At 45.4% G+C, this 22,414-nt stretch overlaps 1 protein-coding gene across 3 annotated transcripts in view; it reads left to right on the top strand.

The window, feature by feature from the left end:
* LOC126469658 (leucine zipper putative tumor suppressor 2) overlaps window positions 1-22,414 on the top strand; it is a 1,134,623-nt gene that overhangs the window by 1,048,854 nt on the left and 63,355 nt on the right. For all 3 annotated transcript variants that reach the window (XM_050096795.1, XM_050096804.1, XM_050096811.1), the window contains one exon: window positions 14,576-14,711. In XM_050096795.1, the coding sequence (XP_049952752.1) occupies window positions 14,576-14,711 (136 nt within the window). The remainder of the gene's footprint in view (window positions 1-14,575; window positions 14,712-22,414) is intronic.

Genomic DNA, 22,414 nt, shown 5'->3' with positions numbered 1-22,414 from the left:
GAATTGAACCGTCGTCCTCCCGAATGCGAGTCCAGAGTGCTAGCCACTGCGCCGCTTTGCTCGGTAATTCCTCTTGTAGTAGATATTTGCGATCGTTCAGAAAACCTGCGTCCATAACAACTGCTTGCTCGACGTTTGATGTTGCTTGCTAACTTGATCGCACGGCGCTAAAACTGTTGGATCATCACCCGTGATCCTTGCCAATCATCTGAATAGCTGGATGCCGTTGTTGGGATTTACGTTGTGGACTGTGTAGTCGTGTCATCCAGTGTTTCCTCGCCTCAGACAACGCGTGCTCCACTGACAATGAGCGGAGCCTCTGCTTCTCCATTGTTGGGAATGATCAGGTTTAAGTTCTCAGTTGCCCGACACAGCGGTTGTTTGTAGCGACATAAACCACATATTTCAAAAGTGTGTTGTTTCACTACATGAGCACTGAAAGAGTCTTACTAATTGGTTTATCTGTTTTTGGAGACGATAAATCGCATGTGCTACATGACTTAAGTTTCTATGTAGCTTCTCACTTTATACGTAGGCTGTTAGGTAGAAGATTTTAGTAAGATTTCAAGACGGCTGTATCATCCTATTCTTTTCCCAGTGGTGAACTAATCACTGTACCCTGTTAGTTTGTGTTAGCTAGTGTGCAGACATTTTGCAAAACTGCTGCGGACTTGATGTTATGTACAGCATTTTGTGTTTCTGCGTGAAAGTCAGCCGAAGTTAGAGTGGACGAGATTGACTCAGATCTGTTTCAAATTTATTCCCTTAAAACATAACTTGAAACATTTTAAATAGATTCGTCTCAAATTATTTTATTTATGGGCCGCATGGAAAACACACACACACACACACACACACACACACACACACACACACACACACACACACACATATGCGCGCGCCAGCACGTGACTTAAGTCATCCCACAAACAAGATCGTACACAACTTAAGTTCAGGAAAAAGATAATTATCCCCTCCCCCACTCTCCCCCCCCCCCCTCTCTCTCTCTCTCTCTCTCTCTCTCTCTCTCTCTCTCTCTCTCTCTCTCTCTCTCTCTCTCTGTGTGTGTGTGTGTGTGTGTGTGTGTGTGTGTGTGTGTGTGTGTGTGTGTGTGAGAGAGAGAGAGAGAGAGAGAGAGAGAGAAGGGGGGGGAAACAATGAAAGCACTTGCACGATAGGAGTTCCGTAAGTATCTAGATGACTACCACTACAGTGGACATAAAAGTAATTACTCTCACCTTTACCGGCATCGTTGCAACAGCTCGGCTGACTACCGTGCGAGGCCGCCTGCCTGTGAGCGCAGCTTCCAATTAAAACGGCGAGGCTGGCCGGCCTGGCTAAGCTAACGGCGCGTCCAGCCAGCTATACGATCCCTATCTTCGGCGGCGGTGCTTCTCTATTTAGGAACGGCGCCTGTGTTGTAACGCGGCTTTCGGCTCAGTTTTATGTAAACGATAAACTGGAATAGCGAAAGTCGTTAATGAAAGTTGATGAAGCAGTTAAGTTACCTGCCAAGGAACAAACGTCAGCCGCCTGCCCGTGAGAAACAAGGCCATACTGATCGAGTAATGGCAGTTTGCGTTTAAAATGATTGAGCCTTTACTTCCGCCAGCAAATAAGTACTTAAGACGGTTGTGGACTTTAGGTCTTGACGGCAAATCAGTTCGCTTCGTTGATCCTGAGAACTGAGCTGCTTCTATACAGCACATGTACACAGTACAAACGTTCCCGACCACCGTCCACACGGCATAGACGTTGTATGACGACCTGATTTAATCGAATGAATTAAGGAGAATACCAAGTGGACTGAGGAACTCAAATTGAGGAGAGAGACGTGGTAGGGTACTGCGACTAGTTGTACGCCACTGTGCTATGTTGCTGTAGTGGTTAGCACATCTGCCTAGTGAGCAGGAGACTCGGGTTCGAGTCCCGGTCTTGCTACAAATCTTAATTTGTCGCGTCAGTCTGCATGTATACAACGTCACACTTTAGTTACGTCACGTAATTACGGTCTGGTCGCCCAAGAAAACTCTTGTTAGCAATTCACAAATTCTTCACGTCTACAAACATGTACGTTAAATTATAATAAAAATCATAATAAAAATCGTCCTGAAACACCCACTAAACCCGCTGGGCAGAACAGGTGATTAAGATTGTGGAAAGGGCCAAATAAGCTTGGGGTCAGTTTCATTTTTAAATTGTAATTTAATAACACATCAAACTCCAAATCTTTCACGGCTGAAGGCCTCCAAACAAGAAATCTTAAATCAACAAGGTATTTTCAAGTGACTGAAGACAATCAGTTACAATTGCAAATAAAAAATGAAAACTATATATATATATATATATATATATATATATATATATATTATTCAAGATTTTAAAATAAAATACCATAACCTTTCAAAGGTAGAACGCCGCAATGTTTTTGCTTAGCGGGTAACTTTATGAATAAGGTTTCAAGTGGCTGAAGGCCCACAATTGATTTTTCCAAAATTCATAAATACCATAAACGTTTAAAGACAGAAGGCCGTAATGTTTGAGCTTGAAAGGTAATTTTAAGAATAAGGTTCCAAGCGGCTGAAGGACCACAATTAATCTTCCAAATTAAAAAAAAATGTAACCGTAAGCCGTAAGTTTTAAGTAGGTGAAACCGCACTAAAAGAAAAGACAACACAACGGCAATAACATTTCAGCAAGTATCCACTTGCCGGACTTCAAACTTACTTACATAAAACACAGTAAAATCAAGAAATTTTTTAAATCATTGGCTGTGATTGATTATAAACAGTTAACACCGGTGAGAAAGACGGTAAAGACAACAGCACTATATATGGTGAGGAAAGGACACTGCCTGAAATTACGTTAGTGTCCAGGGCAGATAATCAGAACACTAACGGCCACAAGGCAGAAAATTCCGCTGGTACACTTGTAGTCAACCAATATAGTTAATTGCACAACATGGCTGCTAAATTTCAGTAATACAAACACTCGGCGTTGCTCACAGGAAAACCTCCCCAACAGCGAACCACCGAAACGAACCACACATCATGAATGGCTTGGGTACTTGAAACCACCACTCAACTTTGACGTCCTTGGTCGGTGAACCACGAAGCTCGTAGCGATCGGACAGCTCCACACACGCTGCGACACTGCGCAGGGACCGCCAGCGGACCCAGCCGACTGCACTGCGCAGGGATATCCTCCCTGGTCCGCAGCAACCGACAGACTCCTCTCAGAATGCCGACAACATCTAAAATAGTTGTCAGTGGAAATAACGCCAACTGCACACACAACCTGACAAACACTTTCACGAAGACCTGAACGATACCGAACAGTAACTAAGCACGCACGAAGACAAATCGGGAATAGATGCACACACCCACAGCTGACTCATGAACGATCGGCGAGCCAAAACGCGTCGTCCAGTAGGACGACCGACCGACGATCCACCAAGACCGTGGCCCGGCTCAAGTGATGCGTGGCGGGAATGGTCGGGCGAGCCATGTCGACGCAGATCTCAATGCTGCTCCAACCCGACTACACTAGTGCGGCATTGCAACTCCCTGACTGGCAGACCCGAACTCGCAATGCGAACTGGCTTACGACCGACAACGACCGTGAAGTAACATCAGTCCAGCAAAGATACTACGCGAGGGGATATATCGAAACGCGCTGCTAACGCCGCTCACGGTCAGGCAAAGCAGCAGCTCAGTGACAGTAGTAATTTAAATTAACGTAGTAAGATGGAAGTACGTTAAAAACAGGGTGTAAAATACAATGAGGAACAAAAGCCACGCACGGCTCATGTCCGATGTCTACAAACTATATCTTCTACTGGAAGAATTTCAGCTGACGCGCTGGAACTGAACGGGTAGCTCGGCGCCAGTTTTAAATTGCCAGTTCATACGGTTGCCGGCAGAGGCTGTCTCGCTCGCTCGCACGTACATCTCCCAGTGTGCGTCGTGCCGAGCCCATATCGCGTAACGGAGCAGCAGTCACCTTGCGATCTCCATTCCAGTAGGTGCGGTACACATACAGCTGTACCGAGCGAGATGGCGCAGCACACTGGACCCACATTCGGGAGGACGATGGTCAAACCCGCGTCCGGCCATTCTGATTTAGGTTTTGCGCGATTCCCCTACATCGATTCAGGCAGATGACGGGATGGTTTCTTCGAAAATGCACGACCGACTTTCTTCCTCATACTTCCCCAATCCGATGGGACCGATGACCTCGCTGTTCGGTCCCCTCCCCCGAATCAACCAACCCAACTCTCAACTGTGACGCGTAATGTTGGTCCAGAGTTTGAAGTCGAAAAGTGAAGTCAGGACGCAAGTACATGTAGACTTTAGCAGCCACATACAATAGTCCAGCAAGAGACACACACCCTAAAGCAATGATCGTCAAACTTTTTGCGTAAGAGGCTTTATTGATATTGTAGGGTCACACGTCGTGCCACAGAGGAAAAGAGGTAAAAGGAAGAGGGCGAGTGGTGGTAGGGTAGAGCGGGTGGGTTGGGGGGGGGGGGGGGCGGAATTGGGCATTCAATTTTCACCAAACCATGTTTATTGATTACTTACAGATTTTGATTCTATATATATATATATACTGGCTGATCAAAAAGTCACTATAAATTTGAAAACTTAATAAACCACGGAATAATGTAGATAGAGAGGTAAAAATTGACACAAATGCTTGGAATGACATGGGGTTTTATTAGAACCAAAAAAAGTTCACAAAATGTCCGACAGATGGCGCTGGACAGCAAAACGTCAGCGACTGCGCATGACGGTGTGGGCGTTTCAAAAATGGCAGAAGATGACGATTGGTTGAGTAACGTGTTGTGGACCGAAGCAGCTCATTTCACGCTCCGAGGGTCTGTCAACGCCCACAACTGCAGAATTTGGGCTACCGAAAATCCTAGAACTGTCGTGGAAATTCCATTGTACGACGAGAAAGTCACGGTATGGGTCGGATTTACCACATCTATCGTTATCGGGCCTTTTTTTCTTCGAGGAAATGCGTGATTCTGGTTTTGTAACTGCTACCGCGATGGGTGAGAGGTACGCCAATGTGTTTACAGAATCGCATCATCCCCAGCCTGGCTGATAAACATCTGCTGGGACGTACGATGTTTATGCAGGATGGCGCTCCACCCCATATTGCTAGACGCGTGAAAGATCTCCTGCGCGCATCGTTTGGTGATGATCGTGTGCTCAGCCGCCACTTTCGTCAAGCTTGGCCTCCCAGGTCCCCAGACCTCAGTCCGTGCGATTATTGGCTTTGGGGTTACCTGAAGTCGCAAGTGTATCGTGATCGACCGACATCTCTAGGGATGCTGAAAGACAACATCCGAAGCCAATGCCTCACCATAACTCCGGACATGCTTTACGGTGCTGTTCGCAACATTATTCCTCGACTACAGCTATTGTTGAGGAATGATGGTGGACATACTGAGCATTTCTTGTAAAGAACATCATCTTTGCTTTGTCTTACTTTGTTATGCTAATTATTGCTATTCTGATCAGATGAAGCGCCATCTCTTGGATATTTTTTGAACTTTATTTTTTTGGTTCTAATAAAACCCCATTCATTCCAAGCATGTGTGTCAATTTGTACCCCTCTATCTACATTATTCCGTGATTTATCCAGTTTTCAAATTTATACTGACTTTTTGATCACACGGCATTTTGAGCTATCGCACCAAATATTTTAAGTGAATACATTGAAAGTACATGCATACATAATGTCTTACTGTGGGCAGTGCCATCGCAACAGGATTCCACGTTTGTTTTTCTGGTGTCCGGGCAGGTTTTCTAGACAGCCTACGGTCTTGCCATTTTGGTATTACTGATCCCCACCCGATTAAGCAACGTTGGGCCTAGTTAGAACTTGGGTGGGTGGCTGCGCAGGGAAAACAGGGTGCCGTTGCTGTTAAAGACACTCAAATTGCCGAAGTGCTGTCCAATTGAAAGACTTGCGCTGGGCCGTGGTTCCACAAGCCATTATTCTTATTCTTATCTACTCGTCTAACGCCCTAGTATCTGAAAGAATACCAAGAGGATGCAGCAGACCGTTTTCAATCGGACTTTCGTATTAAACCAAATATAACAGAGCAGAGACGGTTTTAAATAAAATAACTTAATTGAAAATAGTTGCAGAGTTACAGATCGGCAAATGATTGCTTGTGTATGAAAGGGTTTAAAAGGCGTTTTTTTAAACAACTGGCTCTTGTTGGAGTAACGATTTTGGCCACTTTTCCCGACAAGTAGTGCGGGCTCCTCTTCTCGGCCGGACGACCTGTCGGCGTTAGTGATCTGCTGAAGAAACAATCAGACTAAAATATATAAGAAGGTACTACATTTTGTAGGCAAAAAGTAGTTGTTTTAATATTAAAACAGTGAAAAAATTATTCTCCATACAAGTGGGGCAACAAGAACATAACAGATTTATCGTATGTCGGACTAAACGTTTTACTAAAAAATAACGGCGTAAGGTTCTTTCTCTCTCACTTTCACAATGACGAAGTACTCGTAGAATTAAGAAACTTCCTGGCAGATGAAAAAGGTGTGCCGGACCGAGAATGGAACTCGGGACAGTTGCCTTTCGCGGGCGAGTGCTCTACCATCTGACCTACGCAAGCACGACTCACGATCCGTCCTCGCAGCTTTAATTCCGCCAGTACCTCGTCTCCTACCTTCCAAACTTCACAGAAGCTCTCCTGCAGACCTAGCAGAACTAGCAATCCTGGAAGAAAGAATATTGCGGAGACATGGCTTAGCCACAGCCTGCGAGACGTTTCCAGAGTGAAATACCAGCGCACACTCCGCTGCAGGAACCGAGCGAGGTGGCGCAAGGGTTAGCACCCTGGGCTCGCATTCGGGAGGACGACGGTTCAATCCCGCGTACGGCCAACCTGATTCAGGCTTCCCGTGATTTTCTCTAATCCAATGAAACCGATAACCTCGCAGTTTGGTCTCCTCTCCTTAAATCAATCCAATCCGCTGGAGCGTGAATATTTCATTCTGGAAAGAGCTTTGGATGGACTGCGACGGCGTACAGTAATAGGTATGAATACAGAAGTTCCAGACATGCTCGCAAAAGTATGACACGAGTCTGACTTTGTGTCTGCCATGCGTCCTACTTGTGAAAGACAAATGAAAACTTTCATTTGAAGTGTAGTTGTAAAAAGTATGGTTCAAATGGCTCTGAGCACTATGGGACTTAACTTCTGAGGTCATCAGTCCCATAGACTTAGAACTACTTAAACCTAACTAACCTAAAGACACCACACACATCCATGCCCGAGGCAGGATTCGAACCTGCGACCGTAGCGGCCGCGCGGTTCCGGATTGTAGCGCCTAGAACCGCTCGGCCACTCCGGCCGGCTGTAAAAAGTACCTTAAACTTGCATGTGAGTGCAGGTAGAAAGTATGCCCTTGTAATGTAGGGTGGTTCTTTAAAAAATGAAAACACTCAAAGAAATGCACACTATTTTTTAAATCCATCTTTTATTCTACATGTTTGAAAGTTTTACAGTGTGTAGATACATCCTTTAGGAACAATATTTTCATTTCTCCACATAATTTCCATCCCTCTCAACTGCCTTACGCCATCTTGGAACCAGCGCCTGTATACCCGCACGATAAAATTCTGGACCAAGCTGTTGGAGCCACTGTTTGGCAGCGTGCACAAGGGAGTCATCATCTTCAAACCTTATTCCACGAACAGTCTTTGTTTCCCAAAGAGATGATAGTCACATGGAGCCAGGTCAGGACTGTAAGGCGGATGTTTCAGTGTTGTCCATCCGAGTTTTGTGATCGCTTCCATGGTTGTTTGACTGATATGTGGCCGTGCATTGTCATGCAACAGCAAAAACACCCTTCTTTTGGCGATGTGGTCGAAGACGACTCAGTCGAGCTTGAGGTTTCTTCAGTGTCGTCACATATGCATCAGAATTTCTGGCGATTCCACTTGGCATGATGTCCACAAGCAAGAGTCCTTCGGGATCGAAAAACACCGTAGCCATAACTTTTTCAGCAGAAGGTGTGGTTTTAATTTTTTTTTCTTGGGTGAATTTGCATGATGCCTCTTCGTCTCTGGTGAAAAATGATGTAGCCATGTTTCATCACCTGACACAATTCTTCCAAGAAATTTATCTCCACCATTCTCGTACTGTTCCAAAAGTTCGCTGCATACCGTTTTTCTTGTTTCTTTGTGAGCCACTGTCAACATTCTGGGAACCCACCTGTCACAAACCTTTTTTAACGCCAACACTTGCAGTAATCTGCAAACACTTCTGTTGTGGATTGGCAAGACAGCCAACCCACTATGAGAGGAAGCCGAAAGGCACGCGTTTTAGCTCACGCAGGCTGGCGTGAGGTCTGGAACAGGTCAAGGAAATGAGACTAACAAAAAACGTACGTAGCTGCTGGAATACTTAACTTTAATCCATAATTGGTGAACATCGCTCTTGACGGTATATGTTTTACAGCATCAATAGTAACTGGTAATGGCGCCTTGCTAGGTCGTAGCAAATGACGTAGCTGAAGGCTATGCTAACTATCGTCTCGGCAAATGAGAGCGTATTTTGTCAGTGAACTATCGCTAGCAAAGTCGGCTGTACAACTGGGGCGAGTGCTAGGAAGTCTCTCTAACCTGCCGTGTGGCGGCGCTCGGTCTGCAATCACTGATAGTGGCGACACGCGGGTCCGACGTATACTAACGGACCGCGGCCGATTTAAAGGCTACCACCTAGCAAGTGTGATGTCTGGCGGTGACATCACATCTTCCTTCCCCTGTCCCAACGTAGCGTGACAATTCGTTCACTGTGATGCCTCTGTCAACAGTCACCAATTCGGTAACACTCTTCACATTGTCTAGAGTGTGTGCAGTACAGGGCCTGCCGCTACGAGGACGATCCTCAATATTGCCGTGCCCGCTTTCATCACGTAACCTGCTTGCCCACTGACTAACTGTACTGCGATCGACAGCAGCATCTCCATACACCTTTTTCAACCTCTTGTGGATGTTTCCCACTGTCTCGTTTTCACAGCACAGGAGTTCTATGACAACACGTTGCTTCTGACGAACGTCAAGTGTAGCGGCCACCTTGAAGACATGCTGTGACGGCGCCAGTCATGGGAACAGGTTAAACTAAGTTTGAAAACAAGCGGGAAGGATGTATCTACACACCGCAAAACTTTCACACATGCAGAATAAAAACTGTGTTTTTACAGAAATAGTGTGCATTTCTTAGAAGTGACCCTCGTATATCTTTACATGAGTTGGAATTCATAACAAGTTCCTGATTCTTATGGAGTGTTTAAGAAGACCAAACAGTGAAGCTCTTCAGTCTCCCATTCACCCACAAGGACAGCAGTGTACCCAATCTGCCTGAATATACAGTAAATTCTCTGTGCAAGTGTGACAAAGTGTTCTAAATGTTTGCGTAGCGTGTATCAGTGGTGGTACATATGAACCAGCCCGATATTCACTTAGTGGGATGTGGGAAACCGCCTGAAAACCACATCCAGGATTGCCGGCGCACCGACGTATCGTCGTTACGTAGATTCGATTCGGGGCTGACGTACCTGTAAGACACAGAAGCGGTAGTGTTAACACACATGGCTATTCGGGTGAGTCCGTAGTTTGTTTATTCGTATGAAAGATAAGGTCTTTAAAAACAGATGAATTACTTTGAACCATCCCGTGCTTTATTGTAAATTAGCAGCGGCCTCTACCTAGCGAGGTAAGTTTAGTCAAAATTTCCACACTATTGGATTAAACCTTGTTCTTATCTGTATAATTCTAAGAAAACCTTTCTGAAAGAATCTTCACGAGTTTTGTGCTATTACAAAATAATACCAAAGGGAAGTTCCACAAGATTAAAGCGTAGTACGAGAATGAGGAAGCTTAAAGAAACTCCGAAATCAGACTGTGGTTGAAGTAGCGTCACTGTTGAAACTGTAACCAACTTGGACCCTCTCATGGGACTAAGCTCTCTGTGGACATTGTCGACATCATCATAAATTTTATCTTTTCTTCAGCTAGTCTTGTAATCCGTAAGGTACGGACGTTTCACTTCTGTGCGCTAGCCGATTGTGGAGAATATCGGTATGAAATATCATACGAGACAATCCTGACTTACAGAACGCGGTCCTCCAAATAGCAATGAGCATTTCGAAATGTGAAACAAACTCGTGGAAAAAAGAGTACTGTGAGCGATGTAGAGCAAAATTCAATTACATTCGCCGCTGTAAATCACCCGTCTTGTCGCGAATCCGGTGCGAAAGTCAATAACTACGTCGAAGGAAATGTTGCAGAACCGTTGTGCAGAAAGTACGTATCATCAGATTGGAACTAGTAGTTTCATAAATACATTTTCTGCCATTTACGTTACAGCCAGATAATCCAAATTACAGATTACGCCCCAGTGTCACTCATGGATGTATCTGAGTATCAGTTGTGTACTGAAATGCCGTATTAGGTGTCCTAAGTGAATCTCCAAAAAGTTACGCTGGATGAGATTCCCGACCTGGAGCCGGGGTCAGAAGCAGCAGTCGGAGCCACGGTTGCCCACAGCACCCCGCGGACCCTCTCCATCAGGCGAGAGGTTCGACGCTGTGGGCTGTGTGTCGCTTTCGCGGCAGGGCTGCGATCTGATAGCGGGAGCTCGGGTCTCGCAACGTCTGCAGTTACGAGCAGGCGAGGCGGCAGCGCCAAAGTTCACCAGTTTGCGACACACACTTCGTCACGGTCAGCGCAGCCCGCTACCAACTGGCGTGCGCCTTTGTCTTCTGACAAACATAATGAGCAAAACGAGTAATTTTCGTTATTTGCATGCGAGTCGCCCCGACGAATGTCTGTCACAAGATCCAACACCGCTCCATTAGTTGCCCATAAGGGATCTCAAGAGGCAAGAAAAACAGGTTTTTTCACGACGACAATGTGTGTAAAACACACGCCACGTATACGTACGAGATCGACGTGTCTGCAGTAGTTCTGGATGTAGTGTTCATTGAAATATCAAGGTTGGCGTGAGCACTGGCAGATTGAGCTGGCCTAGGTCAGAACACGGTGGATCTGTACGTCCCGCAGTCCAGCAGCAGCGACAGGCTCGGTTGCTTTTTAAATCATCCATCTTCTGTCTGGTTCTATGTGGCAGCCACGAATTTCTCTTCCTTGCCAACCCCTTCATCTCAGAGGAGCACTTACAACCCTGCATTTGTCGGATATATTCTACTCTCTGTCTTCCTGTACGGTTTTCACTCTCCACAGTGCCCTCTAGCGCATGGAATTTTATTCCCTTACCTGACACATGATCGTGGTCTCGCGGTAGCGTTCTCGCTTCCCGAGCGGGGTGTCCCGGGTTCGGTTCTCGGTGGGATGAGGGATTTTTTTCTGCCTCGAGATGAATGGGTGGTGTTGTTGTTGTCGTCTTCACCATCGTCATTCATCTCCATTACGGTCGGAGGAAGGCAATGGCAAACCACCTCCACTAGGACCTTGCCTAGTACGGCGGTGCGGGTCTCCCGCACCGTTCCCCTACGCTCCATCACGGAGTATATTAATCATCATCTGACACATGCCCAACATCCTGCCACTTCTTCTTGAATGTTTTTCACGAGTTGCTTTCTTCGCCGATTATGCGGAGAAACCTCATTGTCATCTTACTGGCCCACCCAATTTTCGCATTGTACCTTCAGAACGCTACGATTCTCTTTGTTACCAGTTTCCCCACAATCCATGATTATCTACCACACAATGCAGTGCACCAGACGTCAATTGTCAGCAGTTTCTTCTTCCAAATAAAGCCAATGTTTGAACTGGTAGACTTCCCAGGATCGATATAGTGCGTTAAACAGCCATTGCTGTCCTGTAAATATAAATACGTCCATTTCATAGAGAACTCACAGTGGGTTACAAGTATGGTGACCTGTTCAATCGGACTCAAAAAGCTGGGCTGCATCTTTCGCGCCACGCCGAACACGTTCCTCCCGCACGAAGGAAAAAACGCTGCTTTGTCCACCGTGACTGGACAAACGAACAGTAGGACAGTACCCTATAACAGATAAGTCGTGGCTCACCTTGGAGAGTAATCCTCACTATGTCACTATGGTGCTCCCGTCGGACTTGTACCGGACGAGGAGCCACAGCGCTGACAATGGACTCGTGTTCGTAATATCGGAGATTCTAAGTCCTGTTTGACCACTCGGATTTGGGGTTTTCATGAGTTCCCAAAATCGATTAAGACGAAAGCTCGGATCGTTGCATCGAAAGGGGACCACCGAATTCATCTTCCAGTTCGAGGCTGAATTCCAATGACCTCGTTGTCGATCGGGCGTTAAGTCCCCGTATTCCCTCTTCATTGGACATGTTAGTTGTGACGGTATGGTGCAAAGGGTCCGGTATGGTGTTGTCAGCTGGCGAGAATTCTTCCGGGTTGTATGGCTGTGGTCCATGGAACTCTTCTATCCCTGACGTTTGGTCCGAAGCTACGTTGGACGTCTTCGGAGGTGCTCCTGGTTGTGCTGACTCTTGCCGACTGACTCGGCAAGACTCAGCACAAACAGGAGCACCTCAGATGATGTCCAACGTAGCTTCGGACGAAACGTCAGGGTTAGAAGAGTTCCATGGACCACGGCCATACAACCAGGAAGAATTCTCGACAGCTGAAATATCCGGTCGTGAAAGCCTTCATTGTACGATGGTGTTATCAGTTCTCTGTTCTTGGACTCCTTCAAGCTAAGAGCACATATTGCACTGTTCGTGTTTCCTAGTAGTGCTGTAAAGCCTACAGTCTAAAGGAATAACAATCTTATGGTAGCTCTGGACATGATTTCCACATCATGGATAACACTGTTCGATCAAATTTGACTTATTTGGTGGACGAGTGACTGCAGCACGGCTACATGAGCATCTAAAGCGACAATTTCGCTCGTTGCACACTAAAACCTTAGGATACACAGGATGCTCTAAGTAGGTTTGTGCCAATACTACCACAAAGGACTATTCTCCCTTTCAGAGGAGGCCTGTCCATCGATGGGGATGCCCTCCGAAGCTATTTCAGTTTGCCTCGATAGTGCAGTCATGTCACATGGCATAATACGAGGTGCATTCAAGTTCTAAGGCCTCCGATTTTTTTCTCCGGACTGGAAAGAGATAGAAACATGCGCATTGTTTTAAAATGAGGCCGCGTTCATTGTCAATACGTCCCAGAGATGGCAGCACCGTACGGCAGATGGAATTTTACCGCCAGCGGCGAGAATGAGAACTGTTTTAAACAATTAAAATGGCGACGTTTTCCTTACTTGAACAGCGTGCAATCATTCGTTTTCTGAATTTGCGTGGTGTGAAACCAATTGAAATTCATCGACAGTTGAAGGAGGCATGTGGTGATGGAGTTATGGATGTGTCGAAAGTGCGTTCGTGGGTGCGACAGTTTAATGAAGGCAGAACATCGTGTGACAACAAACCGAAACAACCTCGGGCTCGCACAAGGCGGTCTGACGACATGATCGAGAAAGGGGAGAGAATTGTTTTGGGGGATCGCCGAATGACTGTTGAACAGATCGCCTCCAGAGTTGGCATTTCTGTGGGTTCTGTGCACACAATCCTGCATGACGACCTGAAAATGCGAAAAGTGTCATCCAGGTGGGTGCCACGAATGCTGACGGACGACCACATGGCTGCCCGTGTGGCATGTTGCCAAGCAATGTTGACGCGCAACGACAGCATGAATGGGACTTTCTTTTCGTCTGTTGTGACAATGGATGAGACGTGGATGCCATTTTTCAATCCAGAAACAAAGCGCCAGTCAGCTCAATGGAAGCACACAGATTCACCGCCACCAAAAAAATTTCGGGTAACCGCCGGTGCTGAAAAAATGGTGTCCATGTTCTGGGACAGCGAGGGCGTAATCCTTACCCATTGCGTTCCAAAGGGCACTACGGTAACAAGTGCATCCTACGAAAATGTTTTGAAGAACAAATTCCTTGCTGCACTGCAACAAAAACGTCCGGGAAGGGCTGCGCGTGTGCTGTTTCACCAAGACAACGCACCCGCACATCGAGCTAACGTTACGCAACAATTTCTTCGTGATAACAACTTTGAAGCGATTCATCATGCTCCCTACTCACCTGACCTGGCTCCTAGTGACTTTTGGCTTTTTCCAACAATGAAAGACTCTCTCCGTGACCAGACATTCACCAGCCGTGCTGCTATTGCCTCAGCGATTTTCCAGTGGTCAAAACAGACTCCTAAAGAAGCCTTCGCCGCTGCCATGGAATCATGGCGTCAGCGTTGTGAAAAATGTGTACGTATGCAGGGCGATTACGTCGAGAAGTAACGCCAGTTTCATCGATTTCGGGTGAGTAGTTAATTAGGGAAAAAATCGGAGGCCTTAGAACTTGAATGCACCTCGTATTGCCAGGTCATGTTTCGGGACTCAGTGTATAACACGTAATCTGAGCCAACTGCGGTGTTCCAGTTGGTGTCGTGTAGTGATTCCTGTCGTTGTTGGGCTAAAGGAGGCTGAGACTGAATGTGCTGGTGTTGGTTTGTGTTGCAGGGCAAGTCGGTGGTGCGGCCCGTGGCGTGCCGGCCGCTGCCGCTGGCGATGGGAGCCGCCTCGCGCCTCGCCGGCGACCGCTACGGATCGACGCCCGTGCTCGCCAGGCCCGGCTCTCAGCTCACCCTCTACGGCAGTCAGTAGCCCGCAAATACTGCTCTCTGTCTGTCTCATGCTGCCCCCTGTATGATAATAAGCACAATCCAGGAGTGTTCTCTGGCCGTTACTGCGATTTCTTTTGAGGATGATAACATTGGCAGTAGTTCACGTTGAAAAATTTCTTTTACTGAAAGTTAAACTGTAATGTCGATTGTGTTTTTAATACTAAACTTTGTAACGCTATATTGATGACAAAATCAGCTGTGGGAATGCACAAAGAAATCTAACTGCGACAGTTCTAAGAAAATCGTGCCCGCTCTGAAATTCACTGTTATGCAAAGTCTGACTACGAACTTTGATGAAAAGCTGATTACTTTGAAACTAATGGTGGTCCGTAGTACTATTTGGCTGAACTGGGTCGCTCTGGATAAACTGCTCTCGTGGCTCCAGCGCGTCTCGCTAATACAGTTGCAAAATCTATCTACTGAGGTACGCGAAGGTGCAATGCGTTCCCTAAAATCGCTGCTGCCGTCCTTGGTTCATAATTTTTGATTATGGTTTTAAATAAATCGAAAATTAATCTCGTTTCATTTGACTTAATAACATTTAGTCAAATTTCAATAACCTTTAAGCTTCCACTGAACTATAATCCAAGAGTTAATAAAAATTAAACTTCACAAGTATAATCGTTCCTTAAGCAAAATCTCAAGTATACTTAAATCCATTTCTCTTAAAATGATCTGTAAGTCCTAACAGAAAAATGAGAAGCAAAAATAATCTTCATGTGGATGTCTGAGGAACCAGTAATGATGCATTATCAAACTGCTGCCGCAAATAAAACGGACTTAATCAGTTCTTCGCAAAGAGTATAATCGTACCAATGTAAATACTGGTATTTTTCCCTCTACACTAAATCTTCCATCAATCCATAATATAATTCCTAGAAATTTCCGTTGTTTGCTGCTTACCGCTACTAAACCAAAACTCCACTGTTCACACCTAACACCAATGCGTAACTGCCTCTCAGCACCTCTCCCCATCTCTGAGGTGGAGAACTGCCATGCTGCAAAATCGCCTTTTCATGTCTATCGCTGTATTGTGACCGTTCGTCTTTCAGTGCTCAGAAACTGCTTTCGACAAGGATATCCTGTGAACGTTTCCGGAAGTTTCAGGAGCTTTGAAAACATTCTGTTCCACCATTTTGACTATCGTCGATGCTGCCGGCCGGTGTGGCCGAGCGGTTCTAGGCGCTACAGTGTGGAACCGCGCGACCGCTACGGTCGCAGGTTCGAATCCTGCCTCGGGCATGGATGTGTCTGATGTTCTTAGGTTAGTTAGAATTAAGTACTTCTAAGTTCTAGGGGACTGATGACCTCAGAAGTTAAGTCCCATAGTGCTCAGAGCCATTTTTTTTGTCCTCGACGCGAAAACAATTCTGTGCACGTTCTTCCATTATTAGGTGCCTCCTCACCACACCATTATCCAGCATTTTATGAGCCGCAGCCGCAGATCTCATGTTAAATCAGAAAACGAAGACTTCTCTCAAAAGAGAGAATTGTGGTCGTAAACTGACATATACTGAAACGTCAAACTGGTATAGGTATGTGTATTCGAATATAGAGATAGGTAAACAGGCAGAATACGGTGTTGCAGTCGACAATGCATATATGAGAAGTGTCTGGCGCAGTTGTCAGATCGGTAGCTGCTGCTACAATGCAGGTCATCAAGATTTAAGTGAGTTCGAACGGGCGATGGGACGCAGCATCTCTGAGGTAGCGATGAAGAGGCGATTTTACCTAACCACCATTTCACGAGTGTACCCTGAATATCAGGAATCCGGTAAACATCAGACCCCCGACTTCGCTGCGGTGGAAAATGATCCTGCAAGAACGGGACCAACGACGACGGAAGAGAATCGTTCAACATGACAGAAGTGCAACCCTTCCGCAAACTGCTGCAGATTTCAGTGCTGAGCCATCAAGTGTCAGTATGCGAACCATTCAATGAAATATCATCGATATGGGCTTTCGGAGCACAAGACCCGCTCGTGTACCCTTTCTGCCTCGCCCCGGCCCGTCAACACCGACATTGGACTGTTGATAACTGGAAACTTGTCATCTGATCGGACGAGTCTCGTTTCAAACTATCGAGAGGATGAACGTGTACGGGTACGGAGACAACGTCATGAATCCACGGACACTGTATGTCTACAGAGGACTGTTCAAGCTGGTGGAGGCTCTGTAATGGTGTGGGGCGTGTGCAGTTGGAGTGATATTGGACCCCTGGTACGTCTAGACATCACTCTGACAGGTGACACATACGTAAGCATCCTGTCTGATAACCTGCATCTATTCATGTCCATTGTGCATTCCGACAGGCTTGGGCAATTCCAGCAGTACAATGCGACACCCCACACGCCCAGAATTGCTCAGAGTTGCTCCAGGAACACTCTTGAGTTTAAGCAGTTCGGCTGGCCAGCAGACTCCCTAGATATGGACACTGGACATTACTGAGCATATCTGGGATGCCTTGCAGCGTGCTGTTCAGAAGAGATCTCCACGTACTGCTACGGATTTATGGACAGCTCTGCAGGATTCGTGGTTTCAATTCCCCCCCAACACTACTTCAGGCATTAGTCGAGTCCATGCCACGTCATGTTGCGGCACTTCTGCGTGCTCGCGGGGGCTATACACGATTTTAGGCACGTATAACAAACAATGACTTCATGATGCAATCAGAAATAGACTATGGTTTTCTTGCCGCTATGTTTACAAATGGGTGAACTTATTGTATGGCACTTATGACCTACCAACTGCACCACAAACTACCGCTGCTTCCTTGTATTACAAAACGGCAGAAGCAAAATTGTAATCTCAATACATCAATTCACGATGTACAGAGTTTTGCGTTCGTTCAGTGATGCTGCGTTCTTTCAACGTAAAGGCTCATTTCTGAGTGGTGACATGTACATATGTGGGAGGATTTTAAAGTTTAACATGTGTCGAAGTAAACTCTTTTGAAGCATCACTAAATAACAGCTTTAAAGCCGAAATTGCAATTCTCTACATTAAACGGCGACTATGACGTTCTTTCAAAAATTCTAATTTTGTGTGAACCCAAAACAAGAAAGTTAATCAATATAAAATTTGCGTACAAGAAAAGTGAAGCACCCACAAGACACTGGCGGATGCCAATATAACTTTGTCAGTGTAACGTAAACACCATCGCGTGGTATGTAAATGATTAAGTTGCAGTTCTCTGAGATGGGATAAGTGGTTTTCGTGTGTAGTGTTGTTACCAGGCCTAATAGTGTGTGTAAGGGATATGAACAGCATCACAGACGTAGAGCGATCTCTGTTGAGGTCTGAAGATGACGTGTACTGCTGTGAGCCACATCATCAGCACCTGACAATTTTAAAGGGGCCTCAGTGTGGGTCTCCATTTGGCCGGCTGGTCGAACCGAGCGATATATAGATTTATGGAGCATTGGGATGTTATAGTGGCCGGTGAAGATGAACTGCGTGGGAAAGTGAGGGCAGGCATACTCGTCATCAAGGTTCTGGTGAACCACATCGACAACCCCGAAACAGGATCGCCGTATTGAGCACCAAGCACATCGTAAACCCTTCATATCTGCCATCCGAGAACTCCCAGCAACTTCCTGCACCATTCCACACCGTTGGATGCTGATTGGCAGCAGCCGGGCTAGGGAAGGTTGTCGTTAACACAACACAAGCGGCTGGGTTTGGAGTGGTGCCGTTACCACGAATCATGGATTGCTGATGAATTGTGTTCAGCGAAGAAACTCGGTTCTGCACCACACCGGACTATTATTATCGGCGATTATGGCGTATACATTGGGTGAGGTCCCATTCATCCCTTGTCTTGTAGAGGTACGGCAGTGTTACTTATGGTGTGCGGAATTCATTGCTGGTAGTGATTGAGGTAACTGTGATGGGGTAGTGATACGTCACGGACATCCTGCATTGTCTTGTTACATGTCATCCGAAAACATCGTGATGCCATTTTCCAACATGACGATGCGTGTCCACACGCAGCTCCTGTCTTTGTCTTTTTGAACTATCTGCGTGATGCTAAGGTACTCCCATGGCTAGCGATATCCCCAGGCTTGTCTTCGATAAAACACGCGTGGGACCAGTTTACAAGTTGTCACTTCGAATAAAATCTCGAGTTGTCGATAGCTCTCTCCACCACTGCTGTCAACAGGAGTTAAATCACTGACTGCCGTTGTTAGAACGGTGATCTGCTTTCATAGATGCAATGGCAGCGTCTAGAAGCTTCCAGAGAGCCATAGTGACATGTGTGCGGAAGGGAAGTTGACGCACGTCACAGCATAAGGCTCAGAGGACACACGTGTGGCACCAGTTCAGATGTCAACACCGTCTCGGTGCCAGTTGTAAGTAGGCTGTTTAGGTTTTTATGTTGGTTACGTCACGTAGCGCTCTGTATGAAAATCACGGACTATGCTGTGTGTAGTCTGTGGCTGGTTGACATTGTTGCAATATTTGCTATTGCAGTGTTAGGCAGTTGGATGTGAACAGCGCGTAGCGTTGTGCAGTTGGTGAGCCGCCAGCAGTAGTGGATGTGGGGAGAGAGAAGCCAGAGTTTTGAGATGTTAATATGAGCGGACGATCTGGACGTATGTCCATCAGAAAAAGGAAACTTCTAAAGATGGATGTCAAGAATTTATAGATATTTACATATGATGACTTTTGAAGATTATTAAGGTAAATACATTGTTTCTCTATCAAAATCTTTCATTTGCGAACTATGCCTATCAGTAGTTAGTGCCTTCAGTAGTTAGAATCTTTTATTTAGAAGGCAGTATTGGCGCTCGCTGTATTGCAGTAGTTAGAGTAACGAAGATTTTTGTGAGGTAAGTGATTCATGAAAGGTAGAAGTTATTGTTAGTCAGGGCCATTCTTTTGTAGGGATTATTGAAAATCAGATTGCGTTCCGCTAAAATACTGTGTGTCAGTTTAGTGATGATCAGAATAAGTAAAGAGAGAAATGTCTGAGTATGTTCAGTTTTGCTGAGCTGTTTGAAAATCAAATAACGTAAGAGGTTTACCAGCACTGTCATTCTTAATTTTTCTAAGGGGATGTTTCACAGTGATCAGGATGTCGGGGGCCAGTTACAACTACTGCGGACCAGCTTCCTTCAGGAAATTATACAGCGCCTTTGACACCCAACCTAACCGGACAGTGCATAAATTCGGGTCAGGTAGGGTGCTAGATCTTGCTGATTTGTGAGCTCATACTGTCAAGTTCCTTGTAAATTTGACTCGATGTTGTAATCACTGCAAAGGTAAGACATACTCTCTCAACCCATGATGTTTCATTTCTTTTCCTCCTCCCCTTCTGGGTGCTTCACTGTTTTGTCAGGCAACGTCACAGGCTTTCGAACTCTTAGCAAATGGGAGAGTACAGCACTAGAAAATTATATGACAAAACATAATTTCTGAGAACAACTATATGCACGTTGTTAATGCTGTACATAGTAGCTTGACAAAGTGCAATTGAACTTATAGAAAGCTATATAACTCAATAAATTTCATATTGTCAATATTGGAATTCAAAAGACCTCAACTTGACGCTCTTAGATGGTCAAGTGAACCGTCTAGTTCTCATAACAAGAGCGCAGATAAGCTTAAAGGACGAAAAATTAGTGTACCTCTTAAAAAAGCACGCCCTCTTTGGAGTGACGTAGATGGTACGAAGATTGTGGTACCAGGCGGTCATGCGACCCTCCATCATTGACGCAATTCATGGAAATCATGTGAGATGTGACAGCCGTTTAAATGGAAGCCGCGCGGTAGGCTAAATCGATGTGGTCACTGGACAAATCGCTAAATCTGAGTTATTTGGACGTATCCATGACGACACTATGACTGAAGTTACCCGATTTGTTGGCATTTCAAAACGGAATGTACAAATTGTCTACAACGAGTGGTGTAGCACTCGAACCATTTAAAGCGATGCAGGAACAGTGATCGAAAGAAAAGAAATTAAAAAAGACAGATACTGGAGACCAGGGTCACGCAGTGCCAATACCAAACTATTTCAATCTCGATGTAAATTGCTGCTGTCAGTTAATGGAAGCCGACCTTAATTTTGCGAGCAAATATTCCGTAGGGGAGTGCGTGCAATGGATACTATGAATAGATTACCCTGCCAAACACCACCTCTGACAGAGCTAAGAAAAGTTTCAAGGGGGCTTCAGTGGGAAAATTACACATAAACTGGACGGTAGCTGCCTGGAGGATGATCCGAAGAGTCACGCTTCCGTCTCTTTGCTACTGACGCTAGGCGTCCAGTGTACTGTGGGCCTAAAGATGCGTTTAATCCACAGTTTCGCGAGAGTCCAGTTCAGGTCGTAGGCTGCTTGTTGATGGTTTGGAAGTGTTTTCACTCTGTGACATGGGAACAATCAGCCGGGTTAACCTGGCCACGAACTAGGACGCTTATTTCAACATTTTCGGCGACAGTGTTGCCCTTTCTTCTACATCTTCGTTATATTCTTTGCGCACACCTGTTTTCAAAGAAGACATGACTCTTGTTCACAGGGCTGCATGAATATAATCTTCGATTGTTTTGTAAAATTTTAAGTCTTACTTTCCTTGTTTTGTTCCTTAAGGTTTCATTTATAGTTCCACATACGCGCTGAAATTTGATTTTATTCTGTATATCATTATATCATTGCACCCTAAATGTGTAAGACTGGACACCTGTTCTGGTGTCTTGTCTTCAGTAATTTTTGAACGGTCTGGAGGCTTTCCATAGCGAGCAATACCTTTGGTTTAGTTGTGGATATTTTAAGATTGTAGCATTGTCTTCCTACTACATACAATCTAGACACCGATTGTTGTAAGTTTGCGTCCTTGTGTATTAAGACAATATCATCTGCATACAGCATAGCGTTCAGACGATAGCTAGACCTGCCTGGTACTTCGATTAATTATTCTCTCTTCTGGTTGAGGTGTCTGTATTTGTGATTATTTTGGAACTTCATGTAAGTTTTTGATTGTCTTACTTCTATTTTCAAAGAAGACATGACTCTTGTTCACAGGGCTGCATGAATAATGTTTCTAATGCCTGAATCAAAAACGTTTAAGTCAATAAAAGCAAACACATGTCTGTAGACCGGCTTCGCATCGATTTGCTAAAATCGTTTCAAAGCTGAAAACGGTCTCCCTAAATCCGTTTTGTTCTTCTCCCAGGCATATATCTGCTTCTGCTCTCAAGCGATTATTTGATAGTTCCGAGTAAATTTTGTAGACTGAATTTACGACTATTATACTGCCGTAGTTTGTGTTGACAAAGTGTTCCGATACTTTGCTACAGCAGTAAATTATAGAGCGTGGGAAAAATGAACACTTAAATCTTTCTATGCGAACTCTGATTCCTCTCGTTTAATTACGATGGTCATTTCTCCCGATGTAGGTTAGCGACAGTAAAATACTTCCACCTTCAGAGGCTATAGTCGGTGACTGCAGTTTCGTGAAAAGATCCCGCTGCAACGAAAAATCCGTTTGTTTTAATAAATGCCACCCCAACTCGCTTATCACATCAGTGACCTCTCTCCCCTATTTCCCGAAAATACAAAACAAGCAGACCTTCTTTGGTCTTGCTCGATGTCCCCTGTCAATCCTGGGATTCTTTTTATGGAATATATTCCATTTTACTGTTAATGTTAAAACTGATCTGAATATATGCTTA

Source organism: Schistocerca serialis, chromosome 1 (assembly GCF_023864345.2).
Source record: "Schistocerca serialis cubense isolate TAMUIC-IGC-003099 chromosome 1, iqSchSeri2.2, whole genome shotgun sequence".
NCBI classification, from domain to species: Eukaryota; Metazoa; Arthropoda; class Insecta; order Orthoptera; family Acrididae; genus Schistocerca; species Schistocerca serialis.
Note: the sequence above shows the minus strand (reverse complement) of the source record. Positions and strands in the feature narration are given on the sequence as shown.